This window comes from Vombatus ursinus, unplaced genomic scaffold, assembly GCF_900497805.2.
Source record: "Vombatus ursinus unplaced genomic scaffold, bare-nosed wombat genome assembly UNPS02010461.1, whole genome shotgun sequence".
NCBI lineage: Eukaryota > Metazoa > Chordata > Mammalia > Diprotodontia > Vombatidae > Vombatus > Vombatus ursinus.
Genome location: NW_020950239.1, coordinates 5,857,071 through 5,885,010, shown reverse-complemented (window position 1 = coordinate 5,885,010; position 27,940 = coordinate 5,857,071). Strand labels below are relative to the sequence as shown.

Sequence of the window (27,940 nt, the reverse complement as noted above, 5' to 3'; positions counted from 1 at the left end):
GTTTCAACTCAGGTCTCTGCTTTAGCCATGGGGCCACCTAACTGCCTAGGTGGCAAATTTGTCAAAAGTAGTATATCTTCAGTGCATTTTATGTATTAACCTTAAGGCTAAGACTAGGAGTAGAGAGAGGAAGAATAAACATCCCAAACACTTCAGACATCCATTTTCCTTCCCTTGACCCAGCAATAATGTGTTTGTCATAGATCCAATTCATTCTCTTCTGCAAGAATATGTTCAGATCAGTAGTCAGGTTGAATGTCATGATATAATAATACATTACGTGTTTAAAGTTAAATATTTGGGTTTTGCCCTTTATTTGGGAATGTATAATTAGTAAGCCATAAAATAGTCTTTTTTTCTCATCTTCCTTGGATGCTGAGGTAAATAAAATAATCTCCCAAATTTAAGTGCTGCTAAAAAATACGTATTTTTAGATTAACATATCAAAGAGATATCTTAGGTGGGGAGTGCTAATTAAAAACTATATTATAAAACCTGTGAAGGAGAAAGAAATAATAGCATGTTTCTTCTTCTCAACAGTAGGATTAATTTGCAGTGATAATAAAAACAATAGTGGTATAACAATGAGGCTTAGTTCTCTTCTGAACTCAGTTGATGTTTAATGGGAAACCAAAAGTGTAAAACACAAAGGTGTGGGATGGATGGATTACAATAGAGAGTGCTAGGCAATACCAAATAGCTGAACATACGTCTCAATGATTCAAGTTATCTCAATCGAGCAGATTAAAGGGGAAATTGAATTTATCTGTTTTGTGATGATCTGCTGAGAATTAATGTGATTTCCATAACAAGTTCCAGTTGTGATTCAGATAAAGAGTCAACATGGTACAGGGGAAGAAAGACTAGCCTTTCCATCCATGAAGACCTGGGTTCAAGTCAAGCCTCAGACACAACCTGGAGAGAAGGTACCAACTCGCATTGGTAGAGAAATATTCCTCATTTTGGAGTTCACTACATCAAACAAATCAAACGTCCAATTCTCATCCCTAAATTCTGCTATTTAGATGCAAATAAGCTCTGTTGTTTTCCATATAAGGGAACTCTATTTAAAACTGCTGCCTTAGCAAATGTCATTGTATTTAATGGAATAAAGATTATAAGTAGGAATATAATGCCCAGTGATGAATAATAAATAATTTCACTTTCTTCCCACTGACTGGGAAGAAGCCTCTATAAGGAGGAAAATGCTTGGGGGTAGTTATTTCCTTTGAGATGCTCTCAGCTCCATCTCTCAATTGTTATATTATCAGAAAACAACACAGCTGCATTATATCTTTTTAGCGTTTCAAAGAGGCACCTTTATTGAGATAAAACTTAATATCATGCTCTTGGGTTTTATAGCCAGTCACATCAATTTGAAAAATGTTTATTTCTTCTGAAAAATCACGGTTGAAGACATTGTCTATATGAACGCTCTTCCTATCAGGATCTCTGTAATTTGTTCCTAGTAGGATTGATTACTGGAAAAAACTTTATTTCCACAGCTCAACATTTGCCTGAAACGTGAATCAGAAGGAGATTTTGCTAGAAGAAATCAGTTGATTTTCTGCTTACTTTATAATGATATATTATTAATGATATATTATGTTATATTATATTAATTATATTATAATATATTATATAATGATATATTATGTATTAAGCATAGTTAATATTATGCTTACTTTATAATGATATAATAACTACATTATTAGCTACTTCATGGCTATCTATTTTCTCTGCTAACAGCTACTAGAGTACTATGTCTAATTAGCATCTCACTGGCAAAGGGGGGTTAAAGCTCTTTTGGTAAGTGGCCAAGGTTCAACCAAGCTACTAGAAAATGCCAGAAGAAGTCCGCAGGCTAGTATTAAATCTATTCTTTTGGCAGCTTTTTTAGCTGGTGCTGACTCACAGTCCTTGGCTCCAATTAACTATCTGACTTGAGATTAGAAGATTCATTCGAATTTCTGTTTAATCCTTGAATGTTGGTTTGTATCCACAAAATCCACTGCAAGAACTCCACCCAACAAAATCTCACTGGAGCTAAATAGCAGGACTGGAGAGAGGGGGCTCTCCTATTCCCATTAATGCCTGATAGTCATGAAAATGAACCTTCACCTTTGGTCTCTATTCCCGCCTTTATTATATACCAGTGATGGTTTCAAAATTTTTGTTGTTTTGAATTCTGTGTTTTCTTCAAGGACTACCTATAACTCCATTACATAATAGTTTTTATTAGTTAAACAGAGGTTGAGAAATGGTAATGCTTCCAGATTGCCATGACCTGAGAAGAGGACATGCACCAAAAGTCCTTTCTTTTTCCTCCCAGAGGAAGGTTGAGTTCCTGATGTCCAAAATGGGATTAGCAATAGCAAGAAACTTAAAAAATTTAAAAAAAGGAATCTATTCCATGATTGAATTCCAGATTCATCCTAAACTGGAATACACTGGATAATAATTGGTTTAAAACTGAAATAAGAAAAAAGTGGTACTTATCACTGCTAATGCAGTACTCATTTTTCTAATCCTATTCACCTGACATGGGAATCAGTAGAGGATTGGATTATAAGAACTCAACTGATAATTTAATCAACAAATATATATTAAAGTTATCTTTCCAACCTCATGGATTCTTCCATGATCAAGCCTTTCCCGTTTTTCTTCACACAACACTCCATTTTCCAACATCATACTTTTGCACTGACCATGTGGAATGCCTGAAATGCCCTTCCCCTCACCTCCGCTTCATATTCTTGACTCTCCCAATTTTCCCTCCATTCCTCTGCCCCTACATCCTCTTTCCTTTAATTGATGAGTTCCTCCCAGAATCTCCATTTGAAGGAAGTGCCCAAGCCAACCATGCTCACTTCTTCACTCCTCTCCCAGCTCCACTACAGACTCTTTGGGTCTGCTCCATCAAACTCCTATATGGGTACCTTTCCCTCCCCTCTGATATCCTCCTCTTAGAACGCTCCTTGAGGGCAGAAATTATCTTACTTTTTGCTTCTATTTGTATTCTCAGGGCTTGTCACAGTGCTTGGAGCATAGTAAGTGCTTAATAAATTTTCTATCCATCTATCTATCTATCTATCTATATCTATCTATTTATCTATCTATCTATCTCAAGCTCTACCTGATGATCCACTGTCTTATATTTAACCACCATTTATTTATTTTGTATTTATTCTGTCTCTGTTTAGTTTTGGCTGCATAAACTTGATATGTCCTTATTGTCTCCCTGGATAGAATATAAGCTCCTTAAAATTAAGGATCTCTTCATTCATTGTATAGGTGAAGAGATTTACCTTTGCCCCTTTACACCAAAAGGAATTTGGCTCCTTATTTACAGTTCCCAGAAAAACCTTAAAACTTTTAGATTCCTTGTAGACTCACTTTATCTCTCTCAATTTGAAAGCTTATTCAAATGCATCTTTCTTCTCTCCTCCAAAAAGAGCCTGGCTTCAGTTGTGGGCCGGTCCCAGGAAAACCTTGAAGTTTTGGAAGCTGCCTTATTTCCCTTTGAAAGCAAACTTCCCCCTCTTTCAGGTCCCTTCATTATCTATTCTCATTCTCTGTTCAAATCCCTCAGACATTTTCTCACCTGGACCCTTCAACTGACCTCTTCTTCCATTGTTTCCCACCCTTAATCCTAGCTAGGTGCCTGAAGGTCCGGGACCCAGGACTTCTGTTCATTCCAGCTTACTAGCCACTCCCATCCAGAACTCCTTAGACTCCTCCTCCCATCACTCCAAACTGCTTGGCCACTCCTAGGATGCCTCCCCCAATCTTTCTGTACATAAGACTCACCTTTCCCCCATTCTGATGCTGAGCTGTTCTCAAGCCTAGAGGCTGAGGCTCTTGCCCCCTCATCCTCATGGGCATCACATGGCCTATGCACCCCAGCCCCCACTCAGACTCTGAGCTTTCCTCACGCCCAAGAGTTTGAGACTGCCCCACGCCACACCTGACCACCTTAACCCCCATTTTGGTCACTGATGTATGGGTTTCTTTGGAGTCTGGCCTATATGCTTATCTTTAATAAACTTTTTCTCTGGCTGGAAGAAGATCTGAGTTGAATTCATTCAGGCAGATCTGCACCATGATTTGGGTTTTTTCCCACCATCTTGGGGTGCCTCTGTGCATCTAGGAGCACCCCAAACCCCCCCCTCTTCATAGGTATTCCCAGTATCTAGCAGAATGCCTTGTACCTAGTAAGTGCTTACTAATTTTTCACTGATTGGTCTATGAGACTCAGACATTGCATGGTATAATCCAGAATATCTCCTATAATATTGAAGCATCCATTAAGCTGCCCTAGGAGTCTAATTTTCCCAAGAGAGTTCATCTGCCTGACTTCTTCAATTCTACTTATTTTTTAGAGCACCAAAAGTTGTTTTGCATATGAATAATCTTGGGATGCTGAAGAGATAAAGAATTCTGCTAACCAAGTAATTCTGCTAACCCATAAGAATTGGTTTGGAAAAAGTATTGAGCTTATCTGGTCAATTTTAACAATAAGATTTTAATAGGGTAGGGAAAGCATGAACAGGAATTCATTTGATCAATTTACGAGGCTTTTGTAGCATTGATTCCAATAATACACAAAGAGACAAAGTAAATAACAGAGGCAATCTGCTGGCAAAACAAACCAATTGATTAATCAACAAGTATATATCAATAAAATAATGTTTTCCTATAAATCTGGCATAATATCAATTATTTCCCAAACTATACTAAATGTAACATGTTTATATAATGCTCTAAAGTTCACAAAGAAGCTTTCTTTTTTTAATATTTTATTTTTCCCCAGTTACATGTAAAGACAAATTTAACACAGTTTTTGAGTTCCAAATTTTCTCTCTCCCTCACCACCCCCTTCCCTGAGACAGTAAGAAATATGATATAGGTTATATGTGTTCAATTTTGTAAAACATATTACCATACTATCCAAGGGGGGAAAAACATAAAAAAATAGGGAGAATTAAAAATAGTATGCTTCAATATGCATTCAGACTCCATCAGTTCTTTCTCTGGAGGTGGATAGCATTTTTTGTCACGAGTCCTTTGGAATGGTCTTGGATCCTTGTATCGCTGACAATAGCTAAGTCATTCACAGTTGATTGTCATTATAGTATTGCTTTTAGTGTGTACAATGTTCTCCTGGTTCAGTTTGCATCAGCTCGTATAAGTCAAAGAGGCTTGCTTACATCATCTTGAAGAATTCATACAACTGTATGAGGTATGTTTTCATTGAATAAGATTTTTTTCTGGACTTGTGATTTCATTAGCCTGTGGAACTCCCAGGGTGAAAACTCCCTCCACCAATGCAGATTAGAAACTCCTCTGCCACCTACAGTCTTATTGATTTACCTGGGGCACTGAGGAGTTAAATGACTTGCCTATCCTGACATTATATGTGTCAGAGACAGGACTCATACATAACATAGGGATACAAGTTCTCCAGGCAACCAGCAAAATCCAATACCCTCATTATAGAATCACAGGAGTTTTAGAGTTAGAAGAGACCTCAGTAGTCTTCTACTTCTATTCATACCAGGAAAAAAATCCCCATCATTACATACTTGACAAGTGATCGTCCAGTCCACTTGACGACTCCCTGGGGGAGGAACCCACCCCTTTCCTGAAGCCACCCGCCTCACAGCTTTGTTTGTTAAGAACCTTTTCCTAATTTCAAACTGAAATTCACCTCTTTGCAACTTCCACCCACAAGTCCTGCTTCTGCCCTTTGGGGCCAGGCAGCTAGGTTTCATCCCTTTGACACATGGTGAAGACAACTATGCCAAGACCTAACTCAACCCCTTTCAGTGTTCTCTTCTCTAAGCCAAACACCCTCCCTTTTTTTTTTTGCAAAAGATCCTTTTATGAAATCCCCATCTTTGTTGCTTCCTCTGCACATTCCCCAGCTTATCAGGATGCTTCCTAAACTGTAGCACCCAGAACTAAATGTAGAATTCCAATTGTGGCTTTGCCAGGGCAGAGTACATAGGCTATCATCTTATTCCTGGAAACTGTGCCTTTCTTAAAGCAACCCAAGACCAAATTTAGAGTACTTCTGGCACTTTTAACCTCATCATCCATTGCTCTCTGGTCCAACCAAAATGACCTTCCTTTTCTTTCTCACACACAGTATTTCATTTTGCATCTCCATATCTTTTTAGTGCTCATCCCTCATTCCTAGAATGTACTCTTTCCTCACCTCCTCCTCATAGAATCCTTCTGTTCCTGACTTTTTGGATTTCACCATATCCTAGCATCCATTTCACCTGGGAAGAGTTCTCTGCCCCTGTGACTCCCTCTTCTGAGAAATTCATCCCAAAACTTCCATTTTGAAGAAGTATCCAAGCCAACCATGCTAACATCTTTCCTCTTTTCCCATGCCTGATTCTCTGGACTTCTCAAGTGGGCTCTTGTGTGGGTACTTTCCCTTCCCCCTCCCATTTTCCTGCTCCCTTCTATGTGTTGTTTTCCCCCACATGAATGTAAGCTCCATTTTACTTGCATTTGTGTTTCCAGTTCTGATGTATTTTGCATTCAACTTTGTGTTTTCATGCCTCTACTGGTGCTTCTACCATCTTGAATTTGCCATGTTGCTGATTGAAAGTGTATGGCTGACAGCTAATATAGGCTAGACCCAGATATATAGACCCAGATCTCCCTGATTCCAAGGCTAGTCTTCCATCTACTATATCAGGGGTCTCCACAATGGGAAGTGTATACCCTGAGGACTCATGAGACTATTGATGGGGGGGGGGGGGTGAGGTGTTTCTTTGTAGGATAATAGGTAGAATACCAATCATGCCACTCAAACACAACCAATTGTAAGGTCAACTAAATGGAAAATAGCATACCACCTATGCAAACAAAACCTCATTATTTCCTTAAACAGGGTCATCTACTGCTATCTCAATGTGATAAAAGGGTAATGTGTTTTTGTGCATCATAGGGATAGCACTTTAAGGTTTTAAAAACACTTCATACATGTTATTTCATTTTATCATAAACTTTGACCATTTACCTACTGGGGAATGACTTTTATAGTTGTAAATTTGAATTGGTTTTTGTTTATGTGTCTTAGACATATGATTTCTGTCAGAGTAACTTGCTGTAAAGATTTTTTCCCAAGATACCAATTTCCCTTCTAATTCTAACTTCATTGGTTTTGTTTCTGTAAAAACTACAATCGATATTACCCACTTCATCATCTGTGACCCTCTCTATTTCATGATGGTCATGAACTCTTCCCCAACCCATAGATCTTAGAGGTAATTTCTTCCATGTTCCTCTAATTTATTTATGATGTCACTTTTTATGTCTAAATCATAAATTCATTTGTATCTTATTGTGGTATATGGTGTGAGATATTGGTTTACACCTAGTTTCTGCCAGACTGCTTTCTGTTTTTTACCCAGAATTTTTTTTCTAATAGTAAGTTCTCACTCCAGCAAGGTCTTTGGCTTTATCAAACACAAGCCTACTTAATGCATGACTGGCTCAAAGGATTAAAGACTCAGGCTGTTGACATCACTTCCTGGCTGCCTGAGTGCAAAGCTCCATGAACCCTTTCTGATGCTTTACTGGTGGATCACAATGGACAACTCAGGCAAAGGAGTTTTGCCTAGCTCACATGGGAAGGGTGCACCTTACATAAGCTTAAGGACTAGTGTCCTCAATGTCTATCATTGTAGAATGTCCTTCTCTTGCTATGGCTAAGTAAATATCCTTCCACTAGCTATTAAATGACCTACAAGTGCCTCATTATTTTTTCTAATGCGAAATCTGAACTACCAGGGGACTGGCCTGAGTCAAGCTCTACCCCTAGCAAAGGCTTTAAGTAGGACCATCTCATTTATCACATCAAATCAACCATTTAAAAAAAAGAGAAGATATCTTGTGGCAGAGAATAACCCGTGCCTGTCCTCTCTGTTTGCATTGGCTTGAGAAAGTTAATGATTAAAATGTTCTAGATTTTCCCTATCATTGCCCTGTAGGGTATCTATTTGCCTTTATATGATTTTATCTCCACTGGTCCAAGGATGTTCCCCACCCCCATCTGTTTCTGTGCAGAGATTAATAATTGATTTGTTCATACCATATGTGGAAAGTTCATTGGAAAGGAGACAATCACTTTTTGAGATGACCTCTCATAGAGGTGATGAACCCTGTGGCATCAACATGAATTCGAGTAGTCTAAGAATGATAAAAGTCCTTGTTTTGCTGCTTTCTGTAACATTTATTCATGCTGAACACAGAGGTAAGATTTTTAAAATTGTGATCCTATACTAGGAGTCTTTTCTATGCACATATTCCATTCTTTTAAAAAAATCTAAAATCAATCACAACAGAGAGCTGTGGGTTTTCTCTTTTTCAGATAAACACCGTGTTTGAATGGATTTTTAAATATTCAGAAGCTTCAAAATAAGGTGTATGTTTTGTGTAAGGCATTGAAGGCAAAGTATCAGGTTGTAGGGTTTTTTTTTCCTATCTCTTTGACAATAAAGAATGGTGTCAAATGCATGGCTTTTAACTATAAAATTAACACAGATGGCTAACACAGTACCTATAACATAATAGCTGTGTGTTTTTTGAGTCTCAACTCAACATACAATCCATAGGGCCATTCCTTAAAAATTTCATTTTTCTTGGGGGAGGGAAATAGAGAAAATGGGTAGTAGAAAATATGATCCAAAGATGATGGTAAGTATTTTTTCAAATGGCAATTTGCACCACCTTCAGCTAGGTCCTCTTTCTGAAAACTTAAATAGTGTTTCTGGGCAGAAAGACTCAGTTGCCTGATGAGATCTTTACAAAGTGCGCAGGCCATTTGAAAATCTGTTCAATTTCTGAAGTCAGCACGCAACTAATAGTTGCATAGTTAGATCAGTTCGATATTAAGAAGATCCAAGTTCAAATCCTGCCTTAGACATTTAGCAATAGTATAACCTTGGAGAAGTCACTTAATCTCATTCAGTCTCAATTTCCTCATCTGAAAAATGGGGATAATAATAGCACTTACCTCCTAAGGTTGTTGTGAAAATCAAATGAGCTAAAGAAAGTTGTATACTTTAAAACCTTAAAGTACTATATGCATATTAGCTGCTGGTTAGGACCAAAATTAAAATAATCGATGACTTTGATATGAAACAAAATTATTCATATATTTCACATATATACACACTTATTTAATATGCACATATAATATATATTACATATAATATACACATGTGTGTGCACATGTATGTTTGTATGTATATCTATACATATGCACATATGTTCAAAATACATTATCAATGACATCTTTACCTCTGGACTATTTCTAAACTTTTAGTAGAAATGATGCCACTAAAAACCTGCAGAGGAAGAACTTTATTCTGACTGATAAAATTATTCTCCATTTCACATTGGGTTTTTTTTTTACCACTTACTGAGAGATCTGCGTTCATCCTGGGTTGTCAGTCATGAAATTATTTTATTATTCTTGCAAAGTTGCTGAATAGAACTTCAGAATCCATTTCAGGTAATATATTCGAGATGAAATGTCAATTGAATTTGCCCAGGAATCACCTATTAGTTCTCAAAGCATAAAATTTAATTAGGCAAATATTTATTAAGCACCTACTATGGGAAGAGCACCATGCTAGGGGCTGGGAGGGGACACAAAGTGAAAATCAGATTGGGGAGGGGTCCCTGACATCGTGGAGCTTATAGTCTCTAATCAAGATATATGCCCCAAAGGCAACACAAAATAAAATAACTACAGAAGGAAGGTGGAGGCAAGGTGTCATGTGATGTCTGCTGTGAGACAAAGATAATGACAAAACTTGACCTTATACCTTTTCGGAAGATCCCAGAATTGATTCACTTTTCTCAGAGTTGTCATGTCCAAGTCTAGGACCAGAAAAGACCTCTTGGGGTTACTTTACACTGGATGGCCCCCAAACCTCAAAAAACAGGCTAGAGAATGTAACTGCAGGGGAAGGGCACGCCCTATACAACAGGAGGCTGCTCTCAACACCTGCCGTTTCAATATATGCCTGTTGGTTTCATGCCAGGACATTTTAGCAGCAACTGTCCAGTGAGTAACACCAGAATATTCCATAACTCTAGGCTGAATAGAGAGTGGGTAGAGTGCTGGCCTCAAAACCAGGTAGACTTGGGTTCAGGTGTTGACTCTGTTCACCTTCTTGCTCACCTAACCTCTGTGCAAGAGGCAACTCTAAGACTATAAAGAATGGATAGACCTAGGGGCAGCTAGGTGGTGCAGTGGATAGAGCACTGGTCTTGGAGTTGGGAGGATCTGAGTTCAAATCCAGTTTCAAACACTTACTAGCTACATGACCCTGAGCAAGTCACTTAGCCCCATTGCCTAGGCCCCCCCCCCAAAAAAATGGATAGACCTGCATTGGAGGAGAATGCTTCCTCACCAGATGGTTCCCTATAGCAATGAAATCACAGACCAATCTCTATCCCTATTCAATACAAAATATTCCCAAAGGGCTGGGAGTGGGGAATTTCCATTTTACATACTTGACTACCATGGAAGAACTGTGCTATAGTCCACTCATTTCATAGAAATCACATGTCAAATTATGTTTACTTGTAATGAAAATTCGAGTGTAAACATGAATGATACTTCTGACAACCTCTCCCCACCATGGATGGACTGTAATAGATTATTCTGCCATTCCTTACAGCACTGAACCCCTGGTTTCCAAGTCAGTGGTAACATAGCATCTTTGGTCTTTTGGGGTTTCTCCCAACCCTAAGCCATGCCAATTGATAGGGCAGCTGAAAATACAGGGAACATCTTTTATCACTCCTGGACCCAATCAAAGGATTCTGATTAAAATTAGAATAAATTCTGGGGAATATTCCAGCTGCTCCTGTCTAAATATAGTCCAATTCTGAAGATCTCAGGAAGCCCTGAGGGAGTACATGGTTCTGTATCCCTTTCCTTCTGGCCTCCAAATTCTTAGAATGACCCTGGGGGTCCAGAAAGATCCAATGCCTTGTGGTTTGGAGATGAGGAAAGATGAGCTACTCAAAGATCCTGCTGTCTTTTAATGATGAAACCATTTTATATAATGAAAGCAGAGCAATCAGCCCTGCAGTCCTGGGGCAATACTAATTTAGGGAAGCTGTCAAGAGAGGAAGTCTTGATTTTCCAGCTCCTGCCACCTGACACCTTTCCTCAATACTGAGATGGAGGGGGAGTAAGCAGAGAAGAATTTAACCTGGCCCTAAGCCCCAGCAGTGAGTCTGCAAAGGGATAGGATGTCACAGCTGCAAACTTGCTTATGAAAGCTCTCCAAAAAAAGATGCAATTGCATATTTCCAGTGGATTCTTGGAGAACGGGACATTCTCCCTTCTAGTTGAGCCATCACCCATTCAACTGCTCATAGTTTAATTAAATATAGCATCAAAAAGCAAGAACAATAACAAGAGTGCAGTTTTCCTTTGGGCTCTGTAAGGAGGCCTCTGATGCTGTTTCTGTGTTATTTTCACCTTGGCCCTTTCTAAGCAGCCCTAGGGTCTGGTCAATATTCCATTGACCTACCCACTTGATCTGCTGCATAATTTCTCCAACAAGATGGCCTATATAGTTGACTGTCTATATAATTCAACTGTCAATATAGTCCAACTGAATGCCTATATAAATGAAGAGTTGTTCCAGTGATAGGCCTGAAACACTCCTTTGAGGAATATCAGAATTCAGCAGTTTGAAAATGAAAACTACTTTGCTATTTGCCAAGATACCAATAAGCAAATCTACACTCAGCAAAAACCTTCAGGTTCCTTCTCTGCTGCCTACAAACATGGCCAGGTCCCTTCCCTTGTTCTTGCTACCTACCTGTCACCTCCTTTCTCAGTCCACTGCTGGATGAGAATGGAAAGCATTGTGGGCATTGGGGATGGACAATATAAAGACTCAGAGATAGAAAATGAAGTACTTTGTTAGAGTATTTAAAAGTAAGCCAACGCTACCAGATGGTAGAGTGTGCAGAGGGGAGTGAAGTGTAAGAAGACTGGAAAGGTAGGAAGTGGCTAGATTTTGAAGAGCTTTAAATGCCAAGCAGAGGAATTTATGTTTTATACTGGAACTAGTAGGGAGCCATTAGAATTCACTGAACAAAGGGGTGAGGTGACATTATCAGATCCATGCTTTAGAAAAACCAGTTCTTAATCTCTTCATTAGCAAAGTTGCTCTTATTATATTTTGCCATCCATGTATGCTTTATTCCATTCAAACTGGAATCATTGGACAACTCTAGCATAGACATGCCTCCAAATAACTCTCCTCTAACTATGCATGTATCCCAAGAATCTGTCTTGATCTCTCCCTCTTTTTTTTCAGATTGTAAAGAATTTTATTTTTTTAAGCTTCTTGTACTTCTTTTTTTAATGATTGAATAATTAATTTATTTTTAGTATTAACATTCACTTCCACAAGATTTTGAGTTCCAAATTTTCTCCCCATCTCATCCCTTGCCCCACCCCAAGATGGTATGTATTCTGAATACCTCTAGCCCTAATCTGTCCTCCCTTCTATCTCTCCCCCCATTCTCTTATCCCCTTCCCCTTCTATTTTCCCATAGGGCAGGATAGATTTCTATACCCCATTGCCCATATATCTTATTTCCCAGTTGCATGTGAAAACAATTTTTAACATTTGTTTTTAAAACTTTGGGTTCCAAATTTTCTCCCTTTGTCCCTCCCCACCCACCCTCACTGAGAAGGGAAGCAACTCAATACAGGTTATACAAGTGTAGTTATGCAAAACACTTCCATAATAGCCATGTTGTAGAAAACTAACTATATTTCCCTTCATCTTATCCCGCTTCCTGTTTATTCTATTCTTTCTTTTGACCCTGTCCCTCCTCAGAAGTGTTTGCTTCTGATTACCCCCTCCCCCAATGTGCCCTCCCCTCTATCATCCCTCCCACCCAAGCTCTCTTATCCCTTTCCCCCCTATTTTCCTATAGGTTAAGATAGATTTCCATACTCAATTGAGTTCTCCCTCTTTTCTTGATCTATACCTCCTCTTTGGGTGATCTCATTAGCTCTCATTGGCTTAATTATCTTCTTTATGCAGATTACCCTCACCTGTATGCCGGTGATTCCAGCTCTAGCATCTCTTGTGAGTTGTAATCTGGCATTTCCAATTAACTAGCTATAAGATATTTCCTATGAGATGTCCCTCAGCATCTCAAGATCAACATGTTCAAAACAGAATTTGTTACCTTTCCACCTAAATCGTCATCTAAACTTCTGTTTTGCTGTTAAGGATACAACCAGTTACCTCAATTCTCAACCTTAGAGTCATACTTGAATCTTCATTTTCCTTCCTTCCTCATATATAAATATTTACTCTCAGCCTTGTTAATTCTCCATTTATAACATTTCTAACCTCTATCCCTTTTCATCCATCATCACAGCAACCACTTTAGCTAAGCCCCCATCACCTCTTTCCTGAACTATTATAATAATAGTTTTAATACTATAATAACAATTACTATATAATTTTCTATATTGTGTAACTCCAATAATAGTTACAATACAATATTACAATAATTCTTCTACTTACTTCAAATGTCTCACCTCTCCCATCTATATTCTACGAAGCTGCCAAAATGATACTCCTAATTCACAGGTTTGATCATACCTCTCTACTTATTAAAAATCTCCAATGAGCCCCTAATTCCTCTAAGATAATATACAAATTCGCTGGTATGTAAAGGCTTTCACTGTCTGGTTCCTCTCCACCTTTTTAAACTCATCACATAAACTGGTTTTATTGTGCTTCCTCATACATCCGGGTGTACCTTGTTGTATTGCACTTTGCTTTATGATCTTCACAGATATTGCATTGTTTTGTTTTGTGTTGTTTGCATTTTGAAGGTTTGTGGCAACCCTGCGTTGATCAGGTCTATTGACACAAATTTTTCCAAGAGCATGTGCTCACATCGTGTCTCTGTGTCACATTTTGGTAATTCTCACAATACTGCCAACTTTTTCATTACTATTATATCTGTTATGGTGATCTGTGACCAGGGATCCTTGAAGTTACTATTGTAATTGTTTTGGGATGCCAAAAACTGTGCCCATATAAAACAGCAACTTAATCAATAAATGTTGTATATGTTCTCACTACTCCACTGACCAGTCGTTCCCCATTTCTCTCCCTCTCCTCAGGTATCCCTATTCCCTGACACACAACAATATTGAAAAACATTACAGAAACTTAGTTTATAAAGCAGCTGCAGGGTTTGAGAGAATTGACTCCAATTTTGAAAGAAGTTCTACTGTGGTTAAAATACTATCAAACAGCACGCTTGCTACAGAGAAATCTTTCATGAAAGGAAGAGTCAGTCAGTGGGGCAAACTTCATTGCTTTCCTATTTTAAGAAGTTGCCACACCCAATCAGTCATCAATCATTAACACTGAAATTAACATTCTACCTGCAAAAGATTAAGACTCACTGAAGGCTCAGATTACGGTTAGTATTTTTTATTAAGGTGTGTACGATTTGTTTTAGACAACAGACAATTATCTCGATAGAATGTAGGTTCCTTGATGTTAGGGGATATTTCATTTTCTCCTTTTTATATTCCTAGCATAGTGCCTTGCACGTGTTGCTATTGTTGTTATTGTTGTTGTTGTTCATTTGTTTCAGTCACGTCTAACTCTTCATGATCCCAGTTAGGAGTTCCTTGGCAAAGAGACTGGAATGGTCTGCCATTTCCTTCTCCAGCTCATTTTACAGATGAGGAAACTGAGACAAACAGGGTTAAGTGACTCGCCCAGGGTCACACAACTAGTAAGTGTCTGAGGAAGGATTTGAACTCAGGAAGAGAAATCTTCCTGACTCCAGGGCTAGCACCCCATCCACTGTGCTGCCCAGCTGCCCTCTTGCACATAGAGTGTGCTTTTAAATACTCATTTATTGATTGAGAGTAGTTATTGGCTCAATATATTGGGGCAATTTCTGTTACTCATTAAATCCATTATCAGGAGCACATTCCATGGCTGTAAATCTTTGAATTATTACAGTTATTCAAGAGGTGATAGGAGTAACTCTCTTTTCCATAAAGCATGACTCCTGATCAATGAGATACTTGGGAAACATCACACACACACACACACACACACACACACACAAATTTCTTCACAACAACCTTTATAGTTAGATGATGTCCATCAAAATGCTATGATATTAGAGTTCAAATATAGTTGCTCCACTCCTCTTCATGGTAGAAAGAGCTAGCTGTGAAAAAATCTTCGCAGATCTTTTCCATTTTTCTTTGTTTTGTTGTTGTTGTTGTTGTTGTTATCCTTCTGTTTCATTCTTAGATGCCCTTAAGTTTTATTGACCAATGTGGTCTTTAGGATTTTTTGGTATCCTTATGTCTATTGATTTAGGATAATTTTAACTTCTCCATGAAATTGTTATAATTGGTATTGATATCCTTTTCACTATCACCATAGAAGAATCCTGAAGACTGAGGGCCATTTTTTATTTTTCACAGTTATGTGAGTTGCTTTAGTCAAAGAATTCAGCACCAAATGGCCAGTCTACTAAAAATGAGCCCTTCCATACTCAGTCAGTCTGGTCTTAGAAAAGTAGATTTAGACCATTGCTGGGACCATATTGGAAAACTTTCTATTGTGGTAGACTTGTCATTGCTTGGACTTTATTCTTTTAGCTTTTAAAATCTGATAGTCATCTCTACAACATGAGAAGGCATAACAGTAGGACGTTATGGAATTTACCAATCATAAACTAGCTTTCATATCTTTATAACATTTTATTAGAATAATCTACACATGCATCATGTAGGGCATCATCAATAAAGATACCACCAGTGAACAAGAAGGCCTCTGCAAACAATATATTACCTAAGACAACATAATGAAAACCTTTGCTACAAGAGACCCTAGAAATGAGCCACATCTAACCTTTGTTTAAGAGATTTCCCTAAAATTAGTAGGTGTAATGAGGGAGGATGAGAAAACATGATAAAACCTCTCCTCAATTGCATTGTGGTCAGATGCTCACTAGATTATTCTCTATCTATGTGAATCTAGAGAGCCCCTTCACATTTTAGAGCCCCTCGGGCTCCAAGTTACACCATACAATAGTTATTGTACATATCTGCACATAGCAGTTTCTCTCCCTCTATCATTATGAAAAAAAGAAACTTTAGGATCATAAATTTAGATTTTGAAGAGACCCTAAAGTTGATCTTGTTATAATCCCCCTCCCATTTTATATACAAGAACAACGAGGCACACCAAGGCTAAATGACTTGTCCAAGATAACTCAAATGGTAAGGGGTTGATTTAGAATTTGAAACCAGGCACTCTAACTCCAAATTTAGCATGATTTTCACCATGTCTAAAATGTGATGATTCATCCAATCTGCCCATTCTCATATTTATGTTTTCATTTTTGTAACATTTGAAGAAAATTAAATGTCAGAAATAAAAGCCAGAAGTTAACCCCTGTTGGATAGTCCCTCAGGCATGAGCAGAGTGGTTTTCTTTCTCTAAGTGCTACTGGCATTGCTCATATATAATGGAATTATTATAAATCTCTTCTTCACTTCACTAAAGATGATGTCAGTCTTACAGGGGCACTTGAAACAGGTTCAATTGCAAAGTTTAGCACAGAATAATACTAAGTACTTATCACTTATTAAAAACATTTCCATTTAAAAGCAAGGCTTTTATTTGAAAAAAGAGAGGCCTCATTAAAAAAGAAGAATCCTCAGTGCCCGGATGAATTAAGTAAGCATTACAGTATAACATTGTGTATGGAGGAAAAACACATGCCAGACATGGTGGTACATGCCTGTAGTCCTTATTGTTGAAGATACTGAGGCTTATGGATTGCTTGAGTTCTGGAGGTCCGCACTATAGCAGGGCTAAAGGCCATTGGATATCCACACCAAATTTGGCACCAATATGGTGAACCACTCTCCCTTTCCACCACTCCAAGAGCAGAAGTTTACCAAGTTGCCTAAGGAGGGGCAAAGTACCTCAGATTGGAAAAGCAGAGCTTCTTAAAGCTTCTGTTTGAATCGGTATTGAGATTTAACTCCTAAGTGGTGACTGCTCATCCAGCTGGAATAATATTGGGAGATCCAGGCCCTCAAAAAACCCACAACCAACTAGTATATTTTTATAACAAAAAAATCATTGCATTGCAGACCTTGTTTGGTAAAAACGTGATGAATCTGCAAGAACAAAAGCAATAAATTAGGAAATGAGAATTCAATGTTAACTAAAGACATTTAGCCTATCAATATATAATAATTCATCATGGAGGAATTGGGGAGAGAATAGAATAAGCCTTTACCAAGTGTCTGCTATTTGCCAAGCCCTGTGCTAAATGCTTTACAAAGTCACTTACTTTTAAAAATGCTATTTGCTTGACAAAAAGTATATTGACAAACAATTTTTAAGAATCCAAGTTATTACATAAAGTAAAATACATGGGTTTTCTTAGAATTGTTTAATTTTTTAAAAATCTAAACCCATACCATTTTTACAACCATTGAATTGTACATTATTATGGTAGGATAGAGACTGGACCTGTGACTTCACTGTCATAAGGAACAAGATGAGACTTCCTCTGTCAATGCAGGTCAACACCTTCTCTAAATCTTTCAGTCTTTTAGACTTTCTTAGAGCACCAAGAAACCAAGTGACTTGCCCAGGAGCACACAGCCAGCATGTGTCAGAAGCATGACTTCTTGGTCTTCTTGGCTTTAAGGTCAGCACTCAGTCCATTATGCCAGTAGTTACATCGTGTAGCAGAAATAGATTTCAGCGTTGTCAAAAATTATCTTAAAATTGGCCTAAAACTTCAAATAGGAGCATGGAACAATGGAAAGACTCCTGGAAGCTTAGAGGCAGAGGTCTGAATCCAAAATCTATTGCTAATTACCTGTGTTACCTTTTGGATTAGATTTCTACAGCCCCTTCCACTCTAAATCTGAATCTAAAAAAGCAAGCAATAGGAAACCCAATCCCTGAAGAGGAATAATGATTGTCTCCTACCCTTAAAATACCTCAGAAGTGGCAAACAATTGGGAAATAAACCTTTGCAGGTTCTTATTCAAATGATAACCTTAGTGTGATTCAAAGACAATTCTACTCATTTAGTATTCTACAGAATCTCTATGTCTTAAAAGATGGAGGGAACGTTTCATTTTTTTTCTGCAGCTCTTTTTAAATTGAATTTACAAATAAAGAACTGAGATTATGTGCCCAGAACAGAGTCAGAAGGTGGTTATTAAGAAGCATAAGTCATGATACTTGCCTTTACAGAGTTTATGAACTGGTAACTGTGGACCCTACCTGAAGGAAGGTGAACAGTATTTTTTTCCCAATGTTCTATTTATTTATTTATCTTTTTATTTTATTTTTAATTTATGGAATAAAGTGAATCATTTCCATAACATAATACAATAAAAAAGATGATTGCACATGAAACTGCAAAACTACTATGCACAACTTGCTATTCCTTTCAAATATACAACAGAATTATCATGTAAATTCCTTTTTTCTTCTTGCCTCCCCACCCCTGCCCTCACTCTAGAGGTGGCTACCATTAGACACAATTTATATATACACACACACACACACACACACACACACATATACACACATATATACACACATACATACATATATACACACATATATACATACATATATAAATTTATATAAATTTATTCTATACATATTTCTATTTATCTTTTTCATATTTATTTGTTTTTAAGATTTTTATTTTCAGTTCCAAATTCTCTCCCTCCATTTTGCCCCTCTTCCACCTGTTTCAAAGGCAAGAAATACAATATCCATTATTATATATGAAATCATGCAATACATATTTCCACATTAGCCATGATGTGAAAAAAAATAAAGAAAAAGAAAGTGAAAGAAAGTCTGCTTCAATCTGCACTTAAGAGTTCATCAATTCCCTCTCTGAAGGTGGATGGCATTTTTCATCATAAGCCCTTTTAATTCCTTTCTCAATAGAATAGTATTAAGTACTATTCCTCAAGTGACCAACTGGGTTCCTCAGCTGCCCCATTAGTCTTAAGCTTCATTTTTTTTTTACCTTTCTTTTTTATCCCAGTGCTTAGCACAGTTCCTGGCACATAGTAATAAATGTATATTGCCTTAAAGCTTATGATTGATGGGTTGAGACATTTTCTCATTTAAAGATCCCAGGAGATAATTTATCTCTTAATTAATTGGGGTGGGATGATTTGGTTGTTTTACTCCATCAACCTCTCTCTCTTGTTTTCTCCTCTCAGTTTAGATATTTGCCCTCCTTAGCAAATGTACTAGAGTATATTTAATGGCATCCCTAGTTCCAAATCCCAGTCTGACCTTCAGCGATTTGGGGAAGTTCTGCATTATCCAATCTGAATTTCTTCCCCAGTGCCTTGTAGTAAGGAGTCTTGAGAAAAGTCTATGTGGCAGAATGCAAAGTCCAATCTGGTTATTAACATTCTTCCACACTTCCAAATATATGATGATACAATTTAACAAACAAATACCATTTTACAAAGTTTCCAGTGGGTTGAAGCTTGTCTTATTTCTTTAAAAAAAAAAAAGGCCTTCCCCAACTCCAAAATAATAGGGAAAAGGATCAAAGTGGAAAAAAAATCAAGCAGTCCCTTCTCAGAAGGAAGGCCTGGTCCCTTACAGATGTCCCAGAGCATCTGGGGCTCTCTGGACACCTGAGGCTGTCTGGATATTACCCTTTCACTTTTAAAGAAACAAATCAAATTGACTTGGTTTAATGCTTTTGTAGCAATATAGTTCCACTAGCCCCGGGAGCTGGAGTATCTAACCTGAGGGGCCCATTCACTCTTGCTTAGTAGGTGCCAAGTGCTATAATAAAATGGACATTGTTTGGGTTTAATCATTTACTTACTTAAAAAAGTAAAGAAAAGAAAAAAAGAAAAACCTTCCTATCCCAGAAAGAAAGCTTGTTGCCTACAGTTTCCCAAATCAACCTTCTCCTTAATGGGATTTTGGATTTGTAGTAAACTTGAAGTCGTCTGTTTGTCCTTAATTGAAAAACCAAACTGATTTGGCCCAATGCTTGCAAACTGGCTCTGAGTTAGGGATAAGAGGGGTTTGCAACTTTGCCCTTTCACCTCCTACTTTTTAAATCTCTCCCCTATAGTCATGTAAATATGCTATAAAATTCCTCTGGGTCCCTGCAGCTACATGGGGCAACCTCAAATTTCTCCACAGATCCTCTAAAACACATATATTTTGTCATAAACGAATGAGTCCTTGGAATGCCCAGAAAATTTTCTCTGAGTCTTTCGACAAAAGGCACCTGGAATTTGCCAGCAGATACCAACCAACCAGTGTAAGACCAATCCCAAAAGAATTAGAAACTTCCCTAGCAATAGAACAAGCAGGGTCTTTTAGAGACGAAAGAAAACAGCTCCAAAGATGCATGAGGCTTTCAAAAAATAAGGATTAAAGGGTAGATTACTTACGGTTTCTAGGCCAGCAGGCAAGATATTCTATGAACCTCCAGTTCATAAGAACCTTAGAGAAACAGTTTGGACTCATATTACAATACGGCAAACATTTTAGATAGATCTGCTTAAAAGTAAAAAAGAAAAGAAAAGAGAAGAAAAGAAAAAAGAAAAGAAAGGAAGAAAGAAAGAAAAAAGAAAAAATGAACATTTATGAGCTGTCTCAATGTACTTTAGGCAAATTATTAGGCACTAGTGTTTTAGGGATGCCAAAATCACACTTCTATTAGCATGAATATCAAAAAGGATTCATTAATACAATAGATGTTAATACTTCAATATTCAAACAAGCAAAATTCATCTCAAAAGAACTGAGCTGGCTTTTTAAGGAAACAAATCAGAAAAACAACAACAGTTCCAGCTGGAGAATCTCTCCAGTGGATGCCTGCAAATGTAGAAAACTCCAGTATTTATCTGAGACAAGGCCCTATATGTAGCCCTATAAGCTTTGGAGATCTTATCCCAACCCCTACTTTCACTGATGAGTTTGGTCTCCTAGAGCAAGACTAGCTATTCCTCTAATCCCCTTAGGGTTCTATGGGTAGCCCTGAAGAGAAGAGTCAGAAGTTTCTAATGCTATATAGCTCATGAACCCCCCACTGGTGTGCTTTCCACTCTGATTTTCAATTGATATCAATTAGCCAAACATGATCAGCTGTCAGAAAAGGTTATTTATTTTTCTGATAGTATAATAAAAGTAATTAGTACAACAATTTTCCTCCAAAAGTTTGTGACACACTTTACCACACATGGGGTCCAAGAGAAAATGGGCTTAAGCTAAGAGATCATATGTGGTAAAAAGTTAACTCAGCTCTGGGTTGTCCTTTTGCTGGAGTCCTCAAGATAGTCCCCATAAGTATGGCATATATTTTCTGTTAGACTCTTGGTAAGAGCCTTGAATCTCTGTCCAGTTTTTCTGTGGCTCCTGATACAGACCCTGATGTGAGCTGATCTGAGAATGTTGCTAGGTTAGCAGCAGGAAAATGGGAAGTCTTTTGGAGAGGTCCTCCTCAAGTCAAGAGGTGATGGACAAGAAGACCAAGACCAAGTCTGAGGCCCAAGGCTCTGATCCTCTCCCCTAAGGCGTCACTGCTCAGGTATTGCTCTCTCCTCTGCAACTGCTTGGTCTCTGTCCAGTTCTGAACTACCTCGATGACTTTATATAGGACCCACAGAGCATAACCAAGATTTCATTCTCATTAGGTTCATGGATCAGGCCATTGCATTTTGTCACATATTTTAAGTTGTTTTTCAGTCATCTCCAATTCTTCATGACCCCATTTGGGGTTTTCTTGGCAAAGATACTGTAGTGGTTGGCCATTTCCTTCTCCAACTCACTTTACAGATGAGAAAACTAAAGCAAATAGGGTTAAGTAACTTGCCTAGGGTCACACAGCTAGCAAGCTTCTGTAGCTAGATTTGAACTCAGGAAGATGAGTCTTCCTAACTCTAGGCTTAACACTTTATCCATTGAGCCACCTCACTGCCCTTTTTGTATAAGCTTTTGAACAAACAAAATAGAGTTAAAATTAGAAGTGAAAGGGGTAATTGGGGGAAAAAATCTTTGTAGTAAGTTTCTGAAAAGATCAAAATTGATATTACCTTGAGTTTCTACTGTACTACTTTTGACTATATTGATAATACAACATAGCTGATTTTATGCTGCATTAATTTTATATTTGAGCCTGCCTAAAACCACCTTGCTATGCCCTGGGGTTGAGCTTGGGAACTTACTTTTCCCTCTGAGTTGGTTTAAAGGTATAATTAAAAGAAAAGTTGTTGTGTCTCATACTGGTAGTCCCCAGGATACTTCCAGGCCATCAGTTTGTTCTAGCCCTTGTGAAATTAGGGGAGATTTTATCTCTTCTAAGGAGACAGTATGTCTAGTAGTTTTGAACCCCCAGCAAAGATCACAAAATGCAGATGGATTCCATAAAACAATTACCCTAAGTGAAGTGGGATAAATGGATTTATTTACTAAATCATCCCCATCATCCTTACAAAGAGGAGGAGAATAAAGCCCTTCAGTAAGGAATTTTAAATAACTTGTTCAAGGTTGAGAGGCAGCATTTTGGGGTAGACAGACTGGAGACATCTAAGTTTAAGATACTACTGGCCATGAACCTTGACAAGTTGCTCCTATCCTCTAGGAAACTCTCTGAAACTCTAAGTCAAAGAGGTGTGACTTCCATTGGTATAGGGAGTTTTGTCATCTTGGAAATCATAGGTCCTATCCCTTTCTCTACCACTTGCTTATCACGCCTTACTCACAGAACAGAGGGGCAGTATCAGGTTTAGACTTCAAAGAAACCACTTGGTTTCCCACCCATCAATCATCTTGTATTCCCTTACTAGAATGATCAGAGCCCTAAAACTTATCATGAAGACTAGTACTGGTGGTAAAAAATAAAAATTTGCATAAAATATCATTAGTTCTATTATATTTTTATTTTGTTAAATATTTTCCATCTGGTTCTGGCCATACTTGGAGTGCTACTGGCCACATGTGGTAGTAGACATACACCCAGTGGTTTGACATCTCTGGTGTGGATGGTACAAAGTAATAGAGAGCCAACATATGAGTCTGGAAGACCTGACCTGCCTGGGCAAATGACTCAAGCTTCCATTACCCACCCCAGGAAATTCCCTACCACTATAACATATGTTGGCTGAGGGAGCTCCCTCACTAAAACTTCTCTATACCACACCAATGAAATCACGAGTCAGGACAAACAACCATAACAAAAACAGGATCAATAGGTATTTGTGTATGATCATAAGCTTAAGTTAAAAAAAAAAGATCAGCATCCATCCAGACTGACATGGAAGTGAAGAATTTTTATTGTCATGACTGTCTGTCTCCATCTGCTAATGAGTATTAATATTGAACTACTGTAAAAGAAAGAAGAAAATAAGCATTTATTAAGTACCTACTGTGTACCAGGCATTGTGCTTTGCAAATATCTCATTCGGTCCTCACAAGAACCTGGAAGGTAGGTACTGTTACTATCTCCATTTTACAGTTGAGGTAACTGAGCATGAAGTCCATGGGGTCATGAAAAGTCAGACTCAACTGAACAACAACAAAGTTAAGGAACTGCTCATCTTTTACATAACAGATTCAATAACCAAGATAAATGTTCACTTTTTATGAGCATTCTTTATCTATAATGAGTACATTAGTACATATCCTAATTGCTATGACTGAGTATGACAATTTGCTCTTTGGTTGTGAAGATATAACTATCTTAGTTACAAACAGAACAATATATATTAACCATCTGAACCTTTTCTTTGGTAGCCTGTCTTTGGGACTTAAAGAGTTAATGAGGTAGGAGAGAAGGGACCTCTAGGCTTATCCTTCCTTTCTTCCCAGTCTCTCAGCCCCAAAGACTAACTTTCTTCTTGATATAATTAAGTTCTGGACATTTAAAATTTGAAATCATGGTGGTTTAAGTCTACTGAATACCATTCTGAAACACTAAGGTCTAGTCTATGCTTTTTTATTGTCCTGTCCTCCTGGAGAATTGATTCAAAGAAGACCAACCTAAATTTTTATTCTCTAATCTATCTTCTACACAGCTACCAAGATGAGATTCATAAAGTACAACTTTGTCACTACCCTATTCAATAAATTCCTGTGGCTCCCTAGTGCTCCCTCCCCACCAGCTGCTAGTGTCCACCCTGAAAAAGTACCTGTGTTTATTTTGAACATAGGTGGCATAGTGTGGCATGCAGGCAGTGCAGTGATCAGAGAGCTAGGCTGGGAGTTAGGAAGACCTGAGTTAAAATCTGGCCTCAGACACTTAGTAGATATGTGACCCTAGGCAAGTCACTTAACTTCTGTTTGCCTCAGTTTCCTCATCTGTAAAAAGGGGATAATAATAGCACCTACTTGTTGTCAGGATCAAGTGAAATAATAATTGTAAAGCACTTAGCAGAGCACCTGGCACAATGTTGACTATTATTAATTTTATTATTATGATTATGATTATTATATATCTTACATACATGGTATCTCCTCTAATAGCCTCCAAGTTCCTTGAAGACAGGGACCAATTCATTTTTGCTTTTGTGGCCAGGCCCCTACTATACTACTTGGCGCATAGTAGGTGTTCATTAAATATTATCAATTAATTGCTTGAACTGAGTTTCAGCAATGAAATTCAACATCATTTGGCTTCAATGACAAGATGATAAGCAGAGAAGTGATGCTTTAATGAGCACTCAGGTGTGAATGTTGGAAATGTACCATCAGTGATAAAGTACCAGTTCTGAGGGCTAACCAAGGAGACTGTGGTCTGTCCATAGTTTCCCCTTCATTGACTTCAGTCAAGGGCCCCACCATCTTCTTTATTTCTAATTGCTAGTAAGTCACTAAAACAGTACAAGAGTTTTCAATGTTTTTAAGAGTCTCATTCTTCAAACTCCTGAGGTAGCTGACTGGCCTAATAAATGTTCCAGTGCTGCCAGAAAGATTCTTCAAAGGTCATATAGCCTACCAAAAACATCTACAGAGAAGTTGACCTTTCCTTGAATTCATTTGACTGTCAGGAATGGAGACCTTGGCTTCTTAGACTCTCTCTCCCCACACCTGCAAAGTATCCCAGGGATGGCCTTGATCTAGATGGCATTTGAAGGCATCTGTTCTCCAAACTGAGCCATTACCCTTGGGGAAGGACAAAGGAAGACCTACTATGCCTTCATTTTAAGTGCCTACTATGTACCAGGCACTGTGCTAAATTTGATCCTTAGCCTAAAAGCAGCCTTGCTGAAGTATTAGAACCAACATTTACAGAAAGCTCCTAATTATAAACATCCTAACAATATGCCTTTGTATAAGGTTTCTTAGTTTGCAAAATGTTTTAACATACTTTATCTCATTTGATTGTCATGACAGCTCCAGGAAGTAGGTTGGGCAGATACGATTACCAATCATCCATTAATAAGCATTTATTAGGTGCTTCCTACATGCCAGGCATTGTTCTAAGGGCTAGGGACACAAAAGAAAGGCAAAACCATTCTCCCTGTCCTCGAGAAACTCACATTTTAAAAGAGGACACAGCATATAAATAAATCAGTAAATACAAGTTAAGTAGTGAGTAGATGAAAGGTAACCCAGGATGGGAAGTCACCAGCAGCTGGGGGCTGGAGGGGTGAGGAGGCTGAGGAAAGAAAAACATCCTGCAGAAAGTGGCCCTTGAAGGAAACCAGGAATTCTAAGATAAAGAGATATGCAGGGAGGGCACTTCTGGCAACGGAGACTGGCAGTACAAAAGTATGGTAGCAGGAGACAGTTCTCTGAGTGAGGAATAGAGAGCAGGCCAGTAGAGCCAGTATGTGGAGAGCAGTAAAGTGTGAGAAGATTGGTAAGGTCAGTAGGAGCCAGGTTATGAATAGTTTTAAATGCCAAACAGACTTTTTTCTATTATTTTGTTTTAAAATCCTCAAGGTAATGGGGAGCCATTGGAGTTTTTTAAAGAGTTGGGGGAGGGAAGTGACATGGTCAGACTTGGGTTTTAGAAACATCGCATTGTGTGCAGATTGATTTGGAGTAGTGAGAAACTTAGTTACTCCTATTGGCATCTTGTATGACCATGTGTAAGGACTAGAAGGGGCCTTAGTACTCATCCAGCCCAATTCCTTCATTTTACCTTATTTTTTGTTTGTTTTGTTTTAATTTTGCCTTTTGTTTTTATGTGCAAATAGTCAGGCCGCTATTTTTCTGATCAGTTCTAGGATCAACTCATTGTCCACTTATGCTGACTGTTTTAGGATAGAGATAGAGGTAAAGCTTGGAGATAAAGGAAGAGACAGATGGAGAGGTAGAGGTAATCATAGAGGCTTCACTGTGTAGTCCTGGGCTTGATATAATCAGCATACTGGCATGCCCTAACAAGATCTCAGAGAGGACCTCTCCCTTTCTAGGGAATCTCTCTTGCACTCAGATGGGCCTTGAGTCTCCTTGTCAAACACTTTTGGCAGACTTGCATCTTCCTCAATCGTGCCTCATCTGACTCACACCCAATATCAGACCTTAATGAGCCACTCCAAAAAAGCGCCGAAGCAAATGATATCAGGGGAGACCTTGGGCTGATCAAGTAGGTGGTGACACAGCCAAAGAGCTCTACTGGTAACCTCAGGAGAAAGTAAGGAAGGCCTCTAGCACATTGGGAGGACCTCTTCTGTGGAGCTTATGGGAGGACGTGCCCAAGAATCCCAGGGGATTGGCAGCATATGAGTTGCTATCTGCACCATTAGAAAGAACATAAAAATTGAGATCACATATCCATTTGAGGATTTAATTGGAAAATCTTGTTTTTGCATAAAACCGATATATACCTCCCCCAATCAGCAAATCTTGTAAGACAGGTGAAAAAAGGAAAAAGAAAAAAGAAATAAAAAGACAATTCTGCAAAAGGGAACAGTTGTGTCTGACAGTATAGGCAATATTCTACACCCGTAGTCACCCAAATCTCCATTGAAAGGAAGAAGGCACATTTTTTCATCCTTCTGGGGCCAAGTTTGGTCATTATCATTATTTTTGTATTCCTATGCTTTCAGCTTATCTTGGTGGGGCTATTGAGTGTATTGTTATACCAGTTCTGTATATATATTGTATTTCCCTATTCTGTATCAGTTGATATGCGCATGTTCCATGTTTCTCTGAAATCTTAGGTCTGACTCCTTTCTAGGATTTCTCCAAGACTGAAATGTACTCCTTTCAATATGGAATAGTTATTTATTTTCTATACACAAAAAGAAAAGACAACACAAAAAGTGCCCATAGAAACACATTAACCAAGAATTAGTAACAGGTTATACTTTTCCAGAGAGTGATTTTTTTTTTGATGAGGCATTTGGGGTTAAGTGACCTGCCCAGGGTCACACAGCCAGTAAGTATCAAGTGTTTGATCTGAGACCAGATATGGACTGAGGTCCTCCTGACTCCAGGACCAGTGCTCTATCCACTGTACCACCTAGCTGCCCTAAGAGTGATTTTTAAAAAGCAAAACATAAAGCATTTTATAGAATTGCCAAAGAGACACTTTACATTTCACCTCAGCTCTGAACTGTCCAAACATTCTTGTGATTTCTGGAAAGTCAGGCCAGATTGTGGGCTCATCATCTTGTGTCTTCTCCAATGTGGAATATATACTCCAATGTGGAGTATAGAGATTCCTCTTGCCACAGTCAGCTCTGACCAAATGACCCAAGATCTTGCACCCACAAGGTTGCCTCCAAAACTGGATACATCTATTTCACTCTTAATGTCCAGTCACCTACAAATAGGCATAGAAACATAAGGCTAAAGAGCACACAGAGGGCCAGGCTCAAGCT

The 27,940-nt window shown here is 38.3% G+C and overlaps 1 protein-coding gene across 1 annotated transcript in view; it reads left to right on the top strand.

The window, feature by feature from the left end:
• Positions 1–8,131: 8,131 nt before the first annotated feature.
• GC (GC, vitamin D binding protein) overlaps positions 8,132–27,940 on the top strand; it is a 45,734-nt gene continuing 25,925 nt past the window's right edge. Inside the window, exon 1 of the mRNA XM_027854460.1 lies at positions 8,132–8,275. Coding sequence (XP_027710261.1) covers positions 8,158–8,275 — 118 coding nt within the window. The 5' untranslated portion in view covers positions 8,132–8,157. The remainder of the gene's footprint in view (positions 8,276–27,940) is intronic.